The sequence below is a fragment of the Oryctolagus cuniculus genome, chromosome 11 (assembly GCF_051225735.1).
Source record: "Oryctolagus cuniculus isolate XC-2025 breed Fujian yellow rabbit chromosome 11, ASM5122573v1, whole genome shotgun sequence".
NCBI classification, from domain to species: domain Eukaryota; kingdom Metazoa; phylum Chordata; class Mammalia; order Lagomorpha; family Leporidae; genus Oryctolagus; species Oryctolagus cuniculus.
This window is the reverse complement of record NC_142877.1, coordinates 123,440,763-123,458,506: the sequence shown is the minus strand read 5'-3', so window position 1 is coordinate 123,458,506 and position 17,744 is coordinate 123,440,763. Positions and strand designations below refer to the sequence as shown.

The following is a 17,744-nucleotide window of genomic DNA, read 5'->3' as shown; positions in this document are numbered from 1 at the left end:
TTTTTTTTTTTTTTTTTTTTTTTTTTTTTTTTTGACAGGCAGAGTGGACAGTGAGAGAGAGAGACAGAGAGAGAAAGGTCTTCCTTTGCCGTTGGTTCACCCTCCAATGGCCGCCGCTGCAGCCGGCGCACCGCGCTGATCCTGGCAGGAGCCAGGAGCCAGGTGCTTCTCCTGGTCTCCCATGGGGTGCAGGGCCCAAGCACCTGGGCCATCCTCCACTGCACTCCCTGGCCATAGCAGAGAGCTGGCCTGGAAGAGGGGCAACCGGGACAGAATCCGGCGCCCCAACCGGGACTAGAACCCGGTGTGCCGGCGCCGCAAGGTGGAGGATTAGCCTATTGAGCCACGGCGCCGGCTGTGGAGTCTTGAAAACAGACACTGGTTCTTAAAAATAAAGTTTTATTGGCCGGCGCCGCGGCTCACTAGGCTAATCCTCCGCCTAGTGGCGCCGGCATACCGGGTTCTAGTCCCGGTCGGGGCGCCGGATTCTGTCCCGGTTGCTCCTCTTCCAGGCCAGCCCTCTGCTGTGGCCAGGGAGTGCAGTGGAGGATGGCCCAGGTGCTTGGGCCCTGCACCCCATGGGAGACCAGGAAAAGCACCTGGCTCCTGGCTCCTGCCATCGGATCAGCGCGGTGCGCCGGCCGCAGCGGCCATTGGAGGGTGAACCAACGGCAAAGGAAGACCTTTCTCTCTGTCTCTCTCTCTCACTATCCACTCTGCCTGTCAAAAAAAAAAATAAAAAAATAAAAAAAAAATAAATAAAGTTTTATTGAACCACAGACTGACCACCGACGTGAATTACTGACACACACGTCCCATGTCCCTACCTTGCTTTGTCTTCCTTCTAAGACTAAGGTCAGCAAAGATTTTCTGTGAAGATCCAGAGAGCAAATATTTTCAATGCCCTCTCTTGCAACTACTCGACTTTGCTATTATCTCCTGCAAGACTTCAGTGGGAGACACTGGAAATATGAATTTGGTGCATTTTCATGTGCTAACAAGTCATTGTTCCCTGGATTTCTTTGTCAAAACCATCTCAAACAGTAAAGCCTCTCAGCTCACAGCCACAAAAATCAGAGCTGGACTGTGGGCTACACTGTGCTGACCTTGCTTTATAGATTATTTATTTATTTATTTATTTGAGAGGCAGAGCTACAGAGGGAGGGAGGAAGAGACAGAGAGAGAGGTCTTCCATCACTGGTTCACTCCCCAATTGGCTGCAACAGCTGGAGCTGGGCTGATCTGAAGCCAGGAGGCAGGAGCTTCCTCTGGGTCTCCCACGCGGGTGCAGGGGCCCAAGTACCTGGGCCATCCTCCACAGCTTCCTCAGGCCATAGTAGGGGCTGTATCAGAAGAGGAGCCGCCAGGATGCAAACTGGTGCTCATGTGGGATGCCAGCGCTGCAGGCAGTCTTATAGCCTGCGATGCCACAGAGCCAGCCCCACTGATCTTAACACTTTCCCACCACACACGTGTACTTCACGCCTCCCTGTAAGCAGCTGAGGGCAGCTGTGCCTGACTAATCTCTGTGTGTCACTCAGCCCCAGCTCTCCGTGGAGGTGGCCACATGGCCTTTTTACAGAGCCACACCCTTCAAGTAGCTAGGAGTCTCCTCCTGTTTCCACTCCACTGTCCACACCTGAAGTCCCTATGGCTCCAACCTTGTCTTATCACACTGCCCCTCCCTTTCTCCATCTCCTAACACCCTGGCTAACCACTGAATGGACACTTTAGGTACTGAGACTGACAATGATGGATTTCCTCCAAGTTGAAGACCCCCAAATCAAGCATTTTTCAGGGCCAAGGAGTCAGCTGTTGCACCTCTCTTCTGCCTGGCTTTTTGCCAGGCCTGGGGTCAGCCCTGCCGACAGTGTGACCTCATCATCATGGGCACTCTTTTTCTCTCAGCATATTGTCAGGCGAAACACTTTGATGGGAGCAGCTGTGTAGCCTAGAGGTTAAGACGCCTGTTGGGCCAGCATTATGGGGTAGTGGATTAGGCAGCTGCCTGTGATGCCAGCATCCCATATGGGCGCCAGTTCGAGTCCTGACTGTTCTACTTGTGATCCAGCTCCCGGCTAATGTGCCTGGGAAAGCAGCAGAAGACTTCCCAAGTGCTTGGGCCCCTGCACTCACATGGAGACCCATGTGAAGCTCCTGGCTCCTGGTTTCAGTCTGGCCCAGACCTGGCTGCTGCTGTCATTTGGGGAGTAAACCAGTGGATTAAAGATCTGTCTGTCCTTCTCTGTAACTCTTTCAAATAAATAATCAGCTCTTAAAAAAAACTGCCTGTGTCTCACACAGGAGAGTCCCTGGGTTTGATTTCCAGCTTCTTACCTATGCACACCCTGGGAGTCAGCAGAGATGGCTCAACTGTTACACTTGAGGAAGACCCAGAGCGAGGCCCTGGCTCCTGACTGTGGCAGACGTTTGGGGAGTGAACTAGCAGATGGAAGACCTCTCTGTCCCTCTGCCTCTCAAATAAACAATAAAATAAATTTTAAAAGAAGCATTCCAACATGCACCAACTTAACATAAACTTACTTATACATCGAACAGAAAACACACATAGGGGGCCCCAAACCCTCAAACGTCCCTAACAGCAAATCCCAGAAGAGCACCCCTCACTTCTAGAGGTGCAGGGTGGGAGAGTGGGGAGCAAGTGTTTATGTCACCTGCTCCGTGAGGAGGCCCTAGCTCGGACTGTCCTCAGCACTGCTCATCACACGGGGCCCTGGCCACAGCCTCAGTACATACTTGAAGCGGACCTTCTCTTCCATGTCCAGGGGCGGGTCCTGTGTGATGAGGCCCACCAGCTCCTCCATACACTGCTGCCTGCACAGGAAGTCCAGCAGCTTCCGGTTTTGAGCCTTACACTCCTGCAGGAGGTCATCTTCGTCCATCAGCTCCTGCAGCGTCACGTGCTCCTTGTCCAGCAGCTTGTCAACATGGGACGTGGTATTCAAGTCAAACTTCCAGAACATCGTGATGGCCACCGAGCTGCCAGCAAAGACAAAAGGGTCACTTCTCTGCTGCGAGTTCACACAGGAGAGCTCACCACCCTCACTCTGCACTCCTCCTCCACCCTCACTCTGCACTCCTCCACCCTCTACCTACCGGCCCCTCCTCTCCCCGTCTCTATGTTGATGAATTAGATGAGACAGCATGCTTGCATGATTTCATTCTGTCCAGTTTTTTTTCCAAGAGTTATTTATTTGAAAGGCAGAGCTACACAGAGAGAGGAGAGGCAGAGAGAGAGAGAAAGACAGAAAGTCTTTCATCTGCTAGTTCACTCCCCAGTTGGCCACAATAGCCAGAGCTGCGCCGATCCAAAGCCAGGAGTCGGCAGCTTCTTCCAGGTCTCCCACATGAGTACAGGGGCCCAAGGACTTGGGCCATCCTCCACTGCTTTCCAAGGCCATAGCATGGAGCTGATTTGAAGTGGAGCAGCGCCCATGTGGGATGCCAGCACTGCAGGTGGTGGTTTTACCCGCTACACCACAGCACCAGCCCCTGTTTAGATTTTTTAAAAGTTTCATTTAAAAGTTTCAGAGCATCAGAGGGGGAAAAAGAGAGAGAGAGAAAGATCTTCCATCTACTGGTTCATTTCCCAAATGATGCCAATAGCTAGGGATGGGCCAAGCCATAGCCAGGAGCCTAGAACTCTATCCTCATCTTCCACATGGGTGGCAGGGGTCCCAGTACTAGAGCCCTCAGCTGCCTTCCCAGGAGCTCTAGCAGGAAGCCGGATGGGCCAGAGTAGCTGGCATTTAAACTGGCACTCCCATACAGGATGCTGGCATGCATGGTAAACAGCGGCTTAATCCGCTGCACCACAAAGCCCACCCCCTTCTTGGATTAAGATTTGTTTTATGGTCTACCATAAAGACCAAAAAAACATTTTCCATGAAGAGCTAAAGAGTAAATATTTCTGGCTTTGTAAGACACATTGGGTCTCTGCTGCGTGTTCTTTCTCTTTTTAAAAATTCTCTAAAGAGGCCGGCGCCGCGGCTCACTAGGCTAATCCTCCGCCTAGCGGCGCCGGCACACCGGGTTCTAGTCCCGGTTGGGGCGCCGGATTCTGTCCCGGTTGCCCCTCTTCCAGGCCAGCCCTCTGCTGTGGCCAGGGAGTGCAGTGGAGGATGGCCCAGGTGCTTGGGCCCTGCACCCCATGGGAGACCAGGAAAAGCACCTGGCTCCTGGCTCCTGCCATCGGATCAGCGCGGTGCGCCGGCCGCAGCGCGCCGACCGCGGCGGCCATTGGAGGGTGAACCAACGGCAAGGGAAGACCTTTCTCTCTGTCTCTCTCTCTCACTGTCCACTCTGCCTGTCAAAAAAAAAAAAAAAAAAAAATTCTCTAAAGACATAAAAACCAGGGCCAGTGCTGTGGCACAGAGGGTTAAAGCCCCAACCTGCAGCGCCGACATCCTATATGGCACTGGTTCAAGTCCTGGCTGCTCCTCTTCTGATCCAGCTCTCTGCTATGGCTTGGGAAAGCAGAAGATGGCCCAAGTCTTTGGGTCCCTGCACCCACATGGGAGACCTGGAAGAAGCTCCTGGCTTTGGATCAGCTCAGCTCTGACTGTTGCAGTCATTTGGGGAGTGAACCAGCAGATGGAAGACCTCTCTCTCTCTCTCTCTCTCTCTCTCTCTCTCTCTCTTCCTCTCCTCTCTCTGTGTAACTCTGTAAAAAAATAAAATAATTCTTTAAAAAAAGACATAAAAACCATTCTTAACAAGTAAGCTGTATAAAGCCAGGCAGTGGCCTGGATCTGGCCTCGAGGCTGTACCTTGCACTGTGCTGTGGTCTCTCTTGGTGAAGGCTCCATATGTACTGGAAAATGAGTTTCATTCTGCTGCTGCTGGTTGGCCAGGGAAGGCATGTTGGTTGACAGTTTTCAGGTCTTTCATATCCTGATTTTCTGTCTACCTTATATATCAATTAATAAGAGAAGGCTATATTTTCAACTAACTAACTATAATTTATCTACTTATTTTGATTCTATCTTGCTTCACATGTGTCTTGACTTCTGTTATGTGGATAAGTATTTAGGATCATGATGTCTGCTTCATGGACTGACTGGCTGTCTGGTTATTTTGACGTCTCCCTCACCACTATGGCAGCACACCTCATCTTGAAATCTGTGTTGTCTTGATATTATTTCTTTCTTATATATTTATTTATTTGAAAGGCAGAGTAACAGAGAGAGGGAGAGACAGAGAAAGAGATCTTCCAACCACTGATTCATTCCCCCAAATGGCAGTAATAGCTGGGGCTGGGTCAAAGCCAAAGGCAGGAGCCTGCAATTCTATCTGGGTCTCCCATGTGGGTGGTAGGGACCCAGGTACTTGGGCTATCACCTGCTTCTTTCCTAGGCACATAAATAGGGACTTGGGTTGGAAGCGGAGCAGCAGGGACTCAAACTGGCACTCAGATATGGGATGCTGGCATCTCAAATGGCAGCTTAACCCACTGTATCACAACACCAGCCCCCAATAACCACTATTCTTGTGGCTCATATTTAATATCCTTTTATTTCAATCTATATATCACTATATTTAAAATGTTTCTCTTCTAAACAGCACATGATTGGCCTCTGTTTTGCATTCAGTTGGTCATTCTCTGCCTTTTAATTGGGATATATAAAATATTTATATTTAATGTAATGATATACTTCAAAAAGTTATGGAAAATAGAATTAGAAGATACCTACTTTGATACAAAAAAATTGAAATCCATGCCTAGGAGAGGTCTTTAAAATCTGTATTATGGAAAACTGCATGCTTTCAAAAGCTTTTTGCCCAAAATAAACTTACTGTTTAATTCTATTTTTCCATAATCTTTTGAATTACCCTCAAATAGTCATGTTTCAGTAATGTGAAAAATTAAACACCCTTTTATGATAAATGCACTTCAATTAGTTAACAGAGGGACCGTCCTGAATTTGATAAAGAGCATTTACTTAAAAACCCACAGTTGTCAGTATATCTAATGGTAAAAAGACTGAATGCTTTTCTCCTCAGATTGGAACAAGGGACTCTAGCCACTCTACCCAAGATTATAATGGAGGAACACACACATATACACACATACATACAAACACACACACACACAAAGAAAGAAGTAAAACTGTCTTTACTCAGGTAACATGACTGTAGAAACAGGAATGCCAAAAATATCTGTAAGGAAAAAAAGCTGGATATGTGTTTGGTGCAGCAGTTCAGTGGCTGCCTGAGACAGCCACATCCCATCTCAGAGTGCTCCGATTCCAGCTTCCCACCGACGTGCACCCCAGGAGGTAGATGACAGCTCATGTCATTGAGTCCCTGACACCCATGTGGGAAACCTGAATTGAATTCTTGGCTCCAGGCTTTGGCCTGGGCTAGGCTCAGCTGTTGTGGGAATTGGAGAGTAAACCAGTAGATGGAAGATTTCTCTTTGTCCATCTGTCCCCTGTCTCTGTCTCATTTTTTTTTTTTTTTTAAATCTGTACCTTTTTTAAAAGATGTATGTATTCATTTGAAGGAGTTACAGAGAGGCTGGCGCCACAGCTCACTTGGCTAATCCTCCGCCTGTGGCACCGGCACCCCGGGTTCTAGTCCCAGTTGGGGTGCCAGATTCTGTTCTGGCTGCTCCTCTTCCAGTCCAGCTCTCTGCTGTGGCCCGGGAAGGCAGTGGAGGATGGCCCAAGTGCTTGGGCCCTGCATTCGCATGGGAGACCAGGCGGAAGCACCTGGCTCCTGGCTTTGGATCAGCCCGGCGCACCAGCCGTAGCGGCCATTTGGGGAGTGAACCAACGGAAGGAAGACCTTTCTGTCTGTTTCTCTCTGTCTCACTGTCTAACTCTGCCTGTAAAAAAAAAAAAAAAAAAGTTACAGAGAGAAGAACAGAGAAGGAGAGAAGGGTTGGGCAGAGAGAGAGAGAGAGAGAGAATCTTTCATCTGCTGGTTCACTCCCTAGATGGCCACAATGGCCAGCACTGGGCCAGGGGGAAGCCAGGAGGGAAGCCAGGAGCTTCATCTGGGTCTCCCACGTGGGTATCAGGGGCCCAAACACTCAGGCCATCTTTCCATATTTTTCCCAGGCCATTAGCAGGGAACTGGATCAGCAATGGAGCAGCCAGAACACAAACTGGCATTCATATAGGATGCCAACGTCATAGGTAGTGGCTTTACCTGCTATACCACAATGCCAGCCCCCATCCTTATCTTTTTCAAGAAAAAAAAAAGCTACTAGAATTAATTAGAGTGAATTTCAGAGCTCACCCAACACAAGGTCAATACACAAAATACAGGGGCAGGCATCGTGGTGCAGCAGGTTAAGTTGCCAGCTGAGGCAAGCGCATCCCACACCCAAGTGCCCAGCACCAAATCCTGCCACTGCATCAGATTCAGTTTTCTGCTAATGCACTTGGCAGGCAACAGATGATGGCCCAACTACTTAGGTTCCTGCCACCCTTGAGGGAGACCCAGATGGCATTCCGGGCTCAAGGCTTCCATCTGGCCAGTCCTGACTGCTGCAGCCATTTGGGGAGTGAACCAATGGATAGGAGATCTCTCTGTCTTGTCCTCTTTCTCTGTCACTCTGCCTTTCAAATAAATAAATAAATCTAAGGAAAGGAAATGAAAGGGGAGGGGAGGAGAGGGGAGGAAGGGAAGGGAAAGGAAGAGATGGGGAGGGGAGAGGAGGGAAAAGTGATCAACAAATTAGAAAGCAGGCATTTGGCACAATGGTTAAGACATCACTAGGGCCGGCGCCGCGGCTCACTAGGCTAATCCTCAGCCTTGCAGTGCCGGCACACCGGGTTCTAGTCCCGGTCGGGGTGCCGGATTCTGTCCCAGTTGCCCCTCTTCCAGGCCAGCTCTCTGCTGTGGCCCAGGGAGTGCAGTGGAGGATGGCCCAAGTGCTTGGGCCCTGCACCCCATGGGAGACCAGGATAAGTACCTGGCTCCTGCCTTCGGATCCGCGCGATGCGCCGGCCGCAGTGCGCCAGCCGCGGCAGCCATTGGAGGGTGAACCAACGGCAAAAGGAAGACCTTTCTCTTTGTCTCTCTCTCTCACTGTCCACTCTGCCTGTCAAAAAAAAAAAAAAAAAAAAAAAAAAAAAAAAAAAGACATCACTAGGGACCCCAGTATCCTGTATGTGCGCACCTACATCTGAGTCCTGACTCCAGCTTCCTGTTAATATTAAGACATCACTTGGGACCCCAGTATCCTGTATCTGCGTACCTGTGTCTGAGTCCTGACTCCAGCTTCCTGTTAATATGCACACAGGGAGGCAGAGACGGTGGCTCAAGTCGTTGGGTGCTTGTCACCCATATGTGAGACTGACACTGGGCTCTGGGCTGCTGGCTCCAGCCTGACACAGCCCTGATCCTGAGTTGCTGACTCCTGACTTTGGCCTGTTTCGGTCTAGGCTTTTGCAGGAGGGCGTCTGGGGAGTAAACCACAAGATGAGAGATCTTTCTGTGTGTGTGTCCTTCAAGTAAAATGAAAATAAATATTTTTAGAAAAAATGTTTTTGTAATAAGTATATTGTTGGATGACTTTTTTAATCTAAGAAATATCTTTCACTGATTAACTTATTGCATATGAAGTTCTGTTTTTATCTCCCCTTTCCTGTTTTCCATGGATTTATTATGCTGCTTTTGTTTTTATTTGCTTCACTACTGATTCAAAAGATAAATTCTGCTTATGATTTTATGGTAACCTCTCTAAACTTGAGACCCTTTGTCATGGGTGATTTTCTTTCTGACTTTTTAATAAATATAACAATTGTAACAAATATAATAATATCTTCGCTCTCCTCAAAATTAGACAGCTTTCTCTTCTCTTTTCTGTCTTATCAACATACAGTTCTAGTAATATGAATGGCATGTCCAAAAAAGGATGCTCATTTGGTTTATAATAAAATGCTTAATGACATGCAAGAGAATTTTTACTTTAGCTCTATTTTATTAAAAATTTAAATTAGTGGCTTAAGGACACATTGAGATTTATCATGCAAGAAAAAGGCATCTTGTCGGTGCCGTGGCTCACTAGGCTAATCCTCCGCCTAGCGGCGCCGGCACACCGGGTTCTAGTCCCGGTCGGGGCGCCAGATTCTGTCCCGGTTGCCCCTCTTCCAGGCCAGCTCTCTGCTGTGGCCAGAGAGTGGAGTGGAGGATGGCCCAGGTGCTTGGGCCCTGCACCCCATGGGAGACCAGGAAAAGCACCTGGCTCCTGGCATCGGATCAGCGCGGTGCGCCGGCCGCAGCGCGCCGGCCTCGGCGGCCATTGGAGGGTGAACCAACGGCAAAGGAAGACCTTTCTCTCTGTCTCTCTCTCTCACTGTCCACTCTGCCTGTCAAAAAAAAAAAAAAAGAAAAAAGAAAAAAAAAGAAAAAGGCATCTTAACTGCTGAGCCAAAAGCCTGCCCCAACACAGTAGCTTTTGACAAAGAGACAAATATAAAGGCTGGAAAACATACACCAGGTAAACACAAGTCAAGAGAAAGGTGTGCATCAGGTGCAGTCCCTGCCTGCGATTACCCTGTACGAATGCCAGCTCGCATCTTGGTTGCTCCAACTCCGATCCAGCTCCTTGCCAAGTCGCCTGGAAAGGCGGCAGAAGATGGCCAAGTGCCTGGGCCCTGCCACCCAAGTGAGACACCCAGATGGCTTCAGGTTGGCCCAGCTCCAGCCACTGAGTCATTTGGGAGTGAATCACTGAATGGACGACCCCTCCCTCCCTCCCTCCCCCCCCCCTCCTCTCTCTGTAACTCTTTCGAATAAAGTAAATAAATCTTTGAAAAAAATTGTATCAGTGCACCCTTTGAGTTTTTTATTGCCATGTCTCTGGTTTAGTTGTAGCTGATTTTATTATCAAAGGAACTGGTATGAACTGACTCTAGAATACTTACTCAGATGATATTGCATATGTCTTTCTCAAACATTTCTCCTACTCCAGTAACTATACCCTACCCTCCACAAAGATACTCACCTACAAGGAAGGTCTTAATTTTCTTCCCTAGATGAACTGGAAGTCACAAATGACGTCTCTGCTGTACCTGCAGTATCAGCGTGGTGGGAAGACCCCTCGCATCCTGACAACGACCCTTGCTAGTCTCTCAGCATCCAGGACCACCTTCTATACCTTCCCGGACAACAGAAAGGGACCTGAAGTCCTGCTCCTTTATTTACATCTTCAGGTTGGCAGAAACATCAGACAGAAGGCAGATTTCAAGTGGAAATGCTGCCTGTACACTCATACAGGCCAATGAAAAGAGCCCTTCAGAAAAGAACATTCTGTGGTGGAGGCCGTTGCTAAGAGAAAATTAGAATCTGAAATGTACCCTATTACTTGACTGGATACCCAAGTTCTTTTTCCCTCTCTTTCTAAAAGATTTATTTATTTATTTGAAGGGCAGAATTACAGCGAGGGTGAGACAGAGAGAGGTCTTCCATCTGCTGGTTCACTCCCTTGATGGCCACGATGGCTAGGACTGGGCCAGGTCGAGGACAGGAAAGTGGAACTCCATTCGGTCTCCCACATGGCCAGCAAGGACCCAAGTACTTAGGCCAGGAGCACTAACAGGGAGCTGAATGGGAAATGGAGCTGTTGGGACTCAAACTGGCACTCACATGGGATGCTGGCGTTGCAGGCAGTGGTCGAACCCACTGCACCATAACACCAGACTCCCCCCACCCCTTTCCTACTTTTGAAGATACATGATCAAAGTCCTGGCTCTGCTATGTGACCTGAGGCCAGTCACCTCTCTGCCTCAGTTTCCTATCCTGTAAAATGAGGACAATGAGAAGCCTCACCTCAGAGTAGGTATTTGGTGCAGAGATTAAGGTGCCCTTGGGGGCTGGTGCTGTGGCGCAGTGGGTTAAACTGCCACATGTGACACTGGCATCCCATTTTGGAGCACTGGTTTGAGTACCAACTGCTCGGCTTCCAATCCAGCTTCCTGCTAATGTGCCTGGGAAAGCAGCAGATGATGGCTCAAGTACTTGGGTCCCTACCACCCACGTGGGAAATCTCTAGATGGGAATTCCAGGCTCCTGGCTTGGGCCCAGCTCAGCCCCAGCCAATGTGGCCTTTTGGGAAGTGAACCAGTAGATGAAAGATATCTCTCTCTCTTCTTCCTCTCTCTCTCTCTCTCTAACTTTGCCTTTTGAATAAAAAAAAATATTTTTAAAGGTTTATTTATTTATTTGAAAGGCAGAGATATAGGGAAAAGGAGAGAGGAACAGAGAGAGAGAGATTTTCCAACCACTGGTTCACTCCCTAAATGGCCACAATGGCTGGGGCTGGACCTGGCTGAAGCCAGGAGCCAGGAGCTTCTTCTGGGTCTCCCACATGAGTGCAGGGGCCCAAGCACTGGGCTGTCGTCTACTATGTTCTCAGGTGCATTAGCAGGGATCTGGATCAGAAGTGGCGCAGTCAGGACTTGAATCAGCACCCATGTGGGATGCTGACACTGCAGGAGGTGGCTCAACCTTCTACAGTACAGTGCCAGCCCCTAACCAAAAATCTTTAAAAAAAGGGGGGGGGGTACTTAGGACATTCACATCCCACCTAAGAGCACCTGGTTTTGAGTCCTGCCGGGTTCCTGATTCAAGCTTGCTGCTCATGTGCACCCTGGGAGGCTGCAGGTGATGGTTCAAGTACTTGGTCCCAGCTTTTCACAAGGGAGATTCAGGCTGAGTTCCAGAATTCCGGCTTTGGTTTGGCCTAGCTGGAGCTTTCACAGGCATCTCTGGAGTGAATTAGCAAATGGGAGATCTATCTGTGTCTGTCTGTTTCTCTGCTTTTCAAATAAAATGAAAATAAATTAAAACAAAAGGCCGGTGCCACGGCTCACTAGGCTAATCCTCCACCTGCGGCACCGGCACCCCAGGTTCTAGTCCCAGTTGGGGCGCCAGATTCTGTCCCGGTTGCCCCTCTTCCAGGCCAGCTCTCTGCTGTGGCCCAGGAAGGCAGTGGAGGATGGCCCAAGTGCTTGGGCCCTGCACCCACATGGGAAACCAGGAGGAAGCACCTGGCTCCTGGCTTCGGATCGGCGCAGTGCACTGGCTATAGCGACCATTTGGGGGGTGAACCAACGGAAGGAAGACCTTTCTCTCTGTCTCTCTCTTTCACTGTCTAACACTGCCTATCAAATAAAATAAATAAAACAAAAAAAAAATAAGTCAAGAAATAAAAGAATCCCCATCTCATACAGTTGTGGTGAGAACTGAGTTATTTCACATAAAGGGCTGAGAATAATCCCTAACATTTTACTCTCAAAGACCCTAACTGGAAGAAAAGAAGGAAGCAGAGGCAAGATCATGGTGCCTAGTGGCCGCCACTGTGTGCCTCGCTTTCCAGGTCCACGTTCAGGGCATCACTCTGGCCGTTTAAGTCAGAAGTGATGGGAAGACTGACACCATGGAAACAAGATGCCACAGGCCAAATCTCTTTCAGGCACTAAGCATTTACACCACTGGGCAGCTGAACGTTAGCGTTCCACCTGGCCTGACACAAATGGCATTGTGAGTCCATGAGTGCAATGAGTATGTGTACAACCAACCAAATTATAAATGAACTACACTGTGTACACTGGGCATAGTCCACTGGGTGAAAAGGCCAATAAAGGCTTAACTTTAAAAGGGGTTGAATGGCAGAGAAAAGGGGTGGGGTGAGCTCAACAGATAACTACCCACTCAAAATCAGAAGTGAAAAGAGAAAATAACTACAACATAAATGTAAATTAAAATAATTAAATCACTGTGCCATAGTGGGTAAAGCCATCACCTGCTGTGCTGGCATCCCATATGGCTGCCGGTTCGAGTCCCAGCTGCTCCACTTCTGATCCAGCTCTGGGAAAGCAGTAGAAGATGGCCCAAGTCCTTGGGTCCTGTACCCACGTGGGAGCTCCTGGCTCCTGGCTTCAGATCAGTGCATCTCCAGCCATTGTGGCCATTTGGGGAGTGAACCAGCGGATGGAAGACCTCTCTCTCTCTCTCAGGAGTGAACCAGCGGATGGAAGACACCCCACCCCCGCCTCTGCCTCTCTGTAACTCTCTTTCAAATAAATAAATAAATCTTTTGTAAAAAATATAACTAAAGTCTTCTGTGAAATAGCCATCTAATCTTGATGCTGCTGCAGATGGTGGTGACACAAGTTAACTGATAAACTATTGCCTAATACGCACAATATTTTATACAAACTACCCAGTAGCCCCATTTCATACAATGTACCTAAATTATGCAGTCACTGGGCATCACTGATTCCTCTTTGTTGCTGTGTAATCAGTCACTGTTGCCCCGGTGTGGAGGCGCTGATAGAAACGTCATAGTCAAGAACACTTAACCTTCTCTGATTACTTTTCAAGCTTTAAAACTTTGAGCCACCCCATAAATGAGCAAGTTATTGTGGATACTTTTGGTGTAAAGTCATTCCAGAGTATGCAATATTTAACTAATAGCTGCATGAAAGTGAAATTCATGTTACTTTGGCTTTTTTGTCTCTGTTGACACAGCTGCACATTTCCAAGTTACTACAGTATGAAAACTGTGTGTTTAAAAAAAAAATTAGGCTGGCGCCGCAGCTCACTAGGCTAATCCCCGACTGCACACCGGGTTCTAGTCCCGGTCAGGGCACCGGATTCTGTCCCGGTTGCCCCTATTCCAGTCCAGCTCTCTGCTGTGGCCCAGGAGTGCAGTGGAGATGGCCCAAGTGCTTGGGCCCTGCACCCCATGGGAGACCAGGAAAGGCGCCTGGCTCCTGGCTTCGGATCAGCGCAGTGTGCTGGCCACAGCATGCTGGCTGCAGCGGCCATTGGGGGGTGAACCAATGGTAAAGGAAGACCTTTCTCTCTGTCTCTCTCTCTCTCACTGTCCACTCTGCCTGTCAAAAACAAAAACAAAAACAAAAACAACAACAACAACAAAAACTAAAAAGAGATGGGGCTGTCGCTGTGGCATAGCGAGTAAAGCTATCACCTGCAGTTCTGGCATCCCATATGGACACCGGTTCAAGACCTCACTGCTCTACTTCCAATCCCACTCTCTGCTATGGCCTTCGAAAGCAGTGGAAGATGGCCCAAGTCTTTGGGCCCCTGCACCCCACATGGGAGACACAGAAGAAGCTCCTGGCTCCTGGTTCCTGGCTTTAGATTGGCACAGCTCCGGCCACTGTGGCCAACTGGGGGAGTGAACCAGTGGATGGAAGACTTCTCTTTCTGTGGCTCTCCTTCTTTCTCTGTGTAAATCTTTTTTTTTTTTTGGACAGACAGAGTTACACAGTGAGAGAGAGAAACAGAGAGAAAGGTCTTCTTTCCATTGGTTCATCCCACAAATGGCTGCTACAGCCGGAGCTACACCGATCCAAAGCCAGGAGCCAGATGCTTCCTCCTGGTCTCCCATGCGGGTGCAGGCACCCAAGCACTTGGGCCAACCTCCACTGCCTTCCCGGGCCACAGCAGAGAGCTGGACTGGAAGAGGAGCAGCTGGGACTAGAACCTGGTGCCCATATGGCATGCGGGCGCCGCAGGCGGATTAACCAAGTGAGCCACAGCTCCGGCCCCTGACTTTCAAATAAATAAATAAATATCTAAAAAAAAGTTTTAGGTAAAATTACTATTGTTTTAGGAATCATTAACATTTTTCTTCAAATCATAAAGCTATATATCAAGGTGTTGGGCTTAGTCACTACGCACATCGTAACGATTCACTGTACCTGTCTAGCTCTATGGTACATTCTGACATTCTGTAAGCTGTTCTGACTAGCAATATATACAGATTAATTTAATGTGTTAACATTGGTTAATAAATGTATTTTTTAAAAAAAGAAGTAGGGGGACCTGCGTTGTGGCATAGCAGGTAAAGCTGCTGGCTGCAGTGCCGACATCCCATAATAGATGTCGGTTCAAGTCCCAGCTGCTCCACTTCTGATCCAGCTCTCTGCTATGGCCTGGGAAAGCAGTGGAAGATGGCCCAAGTCTTTGGGCCCCTGCACCCATGTGGGAGACCTGGAAGAAGCTCCTGCCTCCTGGCTTCGTATGAGTCCAGCTCTGGCCATTGTGGTCATTTGGAGAGTGAACCAGTGGTTCACTCTCTGCCTCTCTATAACTCCACCTTTCAAATAAATTTATAAATCTTAAAAAATTAACAAATCTTTAAAAAATAGTAAAAGCAGCACCTGTCTTCAGCAGAGTGGACAGAGAGAGAGAGAGACAGAGAGAAAGGTCTTCCTTATCCATTGGTTCACCCCCCAATGGCAGCCACGGCCGGAGCACTGCAGCCGGTGCACCACGCTGATCCAAAGCCAGGAGCCAGGTGCCTCTCCTGGTCTCCCATGCGGGTACAGGACCCAAGCACTTGGGCCATCCTCCACTGCACTTCCGGGCCACAGCAGAGAGCTGGACTGGAAGAGGGGCAACCGGGACAGAATCCGGTGCCCCAACCAGGACTAGAACCCGGGGTGCTGGCACCGCAAGGTGGAGCATTAGCCTAGTGAGCTGTGGTGCCGGCTCATCTCACTTTCACAGGGAGTTTCCAATATAAGTTTAATGGTTACAAAATAGCTTTTCCACAACTTTTTCTTACAAGAATAAAGAAAGTTCAATCACTTTCTCTTCAATACTTTGGGATCTGTATATTATTTATATTGCTACAACGGTCCTTAGAATTTGTAAATTGCACATTTATTAAAATCTACAGTCAAGGGGCCAGTGCTGCGGCATAGCAAGTAAGGCAGCCACCTGCTGTGCCAGCAACCCAAACGGGCACCAGTTCAAGTCCTGGCTGCTCCACTTCCAATCCAGCTCTCTGCTTTGACTTGTGAAAGCAGCAGAAAATGGCCCAAATCCGTAGGCCCCTACATGCACATGGGAAGACCCAGAGGAAGCTCCTGGCTCCTGGCTTTGGATCAGGACAGCTCCGGCCGTTGTAGCCAACTGGGGAGTGAACCAGTGGATGGAAGACCTCTCTCTCTTTTTTTTATTTAAAGATTTATTTATTTGAAAGGCAGAGTTACAGAGAGAGGGAGAGAGAAAGAGAGAGAGCCTTCCATCAGATGGTTCATTCCCCAATTGGCCGCAATGGCCGGAGCTGCACCAATCCGAAGCCAGGAGCCAGGAGCTTCTTCCAGGTCTCCTACATGGGTGCAGGGGTCCAAGGACTTGTGTCACCTTCTATTGCTTTCCCAGGCCATAGCAGAGAGCTGGATCAGATGTGGAGCAGCTGGGTCTCGAACTGGTGCACATATGGGATGCCGGCACCGCAGGGCAGGGCATTACCCCGCTGCACCACAGTGTCGGCCCCTACTCTCTCTTTCTCTGCCTCTCCTTCTCTCTCTGTGTAACTCTGATTTTCAAATAAATAAACAAATCTTTAAATAAAAATAAATAAGTGAATAAATAAAAATAAAATCTACAGTCAGTATCAATCTCTGCTATTACAAAGACTGGAATGCTTTAACTCCATTTACCCTCCTCCCCAAGTCCTGGAATACTGTTTTCATGTATCCCATATTAATTTTACTTCACAGACACTATTTTTAAGATTTATTTATTATTTGTATGAAAGGCAGACCTGCAGAGAGAGAGGAAGAATCAGAAAGAGGGAGAGAGAGATCTTTCATCTACTGGTTCACTCCCCAAATGACCACAATGGCCAGGCCAAAGCCAGGAGCGAGGAGCTTCACCTGGATCTCCCATGTAGCTGGCAGAGCCCAGGTACTCGGGACATCTGCTGCTGCTTTCCCAGGCACATTCGTAGGCAGCTGGATCAGAAGTGGAGCAGCCAGGACTCAAACCCTGCTTCTCCTGTGGGATGCCAGTGCTGCAGAATGGCCTGACACACGGTGCCACTGCACCAGCTCTTCCCCACAGACATTATTTTATTACTAAGCGATTATTGATTACTGCTTTTCATTCTTTCTTGAATCTCAGTTCTTCTACGTGGTATCACTGCTTTTTGCCTAAACTACATTCATTCTTTCTTTTTTTTTTTTAAGATATATTTATTTATTTGGAAGGCAGAGTTAGAGAGAGAGAGAGAGAGAGAGAGAGAGAGGTCGTCCATCCACTGGTTCACTCCCAAAATGGCCACAATGTCAGGGATGCCCAGGCTGAAGCCAGGAGCCAGGAGCTTCTTCCAGGTCTCCCATGGGGGTGCAGGGGCCCAACCACTTGCTCTATCTTCTGCTGCCTTTCTCAGATGCATTAGCAGGGAGCTGGATCAGCAGTGCAGCAAATGAGACCCAAACTGCACTCATACAGGTTGCCAGTATCACAGGTGGTGGCCTTACCTACAACACCACAGCACCAGCTGCCCTGAGTCCATTTTTTATAAAAATATTTAATAAAAGGTCTGTGTCTTAGACATTGCTAATGCTAACAAAATGCCTTAAATTGGGGAAATTATGAACAACAGAAACTAATTTCTTATACTTCTAGAGACTCTGAAATCCAAGATGGAGCACAGACAGAGTGATAGAGGGTGAGGTGCTCTCTCTTCATATGGTAAAAGGGCAAAAGGGATAACAGATTTCCCACTCCCTCAATTTAAAAAATGTTATTTACGCATATTCATCTCATTTGAAAGGAAGAGAGACACAGACACAGACACAGACACAGACACAGACACAGACACAGACACAGACACAGACACACCTTCCATCTGCTGGTTTACTTCCCAAATGCCTGCAACAGCCAGGAAGGGGTCAGGCTGAAGCCAGGAGCCGGAACCTCAATCAGGCTGCCCCATGTAT

The 17,744-nt window shown here is 48.5% G+C and overlaps 1 protein-coding gene across 30 annotated transcripts in view; it reads right to left on the bottom strand.

Annotated features, from left to right (window-relative positions):
• The window catches only part of PPP6R2 (protein phosphatase 6 regulatory subunit 2), a 102,456-nt gene that overhangs the window by 43,287 nt on the left and 41,425 nt on the right, over window positions 1-17,744 (bottom strand). For 11 of the 30 annotated variants that reach the window (XM_089307807.1, XM_089307817.1, XM_089307816.1 and 8 more), the window contains one exon: window positions 2,758-3,000. In XM_089307807.1, the coding sequence (XP_089163933.1) occupies window positions 2,758-2,984 (227 nt within the window). In that variant the 5' untranslated portion in view covers window positions 2,985-3,000. Of the gene's footprint in view, window positions 1-2,757; window positions 3,001-4,790; window positions 4,860-8,230; window positions 8,372-17,744 lie in introns of those variants that run through there. The other 19 variants (XR_016216454.1, XR_016216455.1, XR_016216458.1 and 16 more) reach the window with 8 other exon arrangements.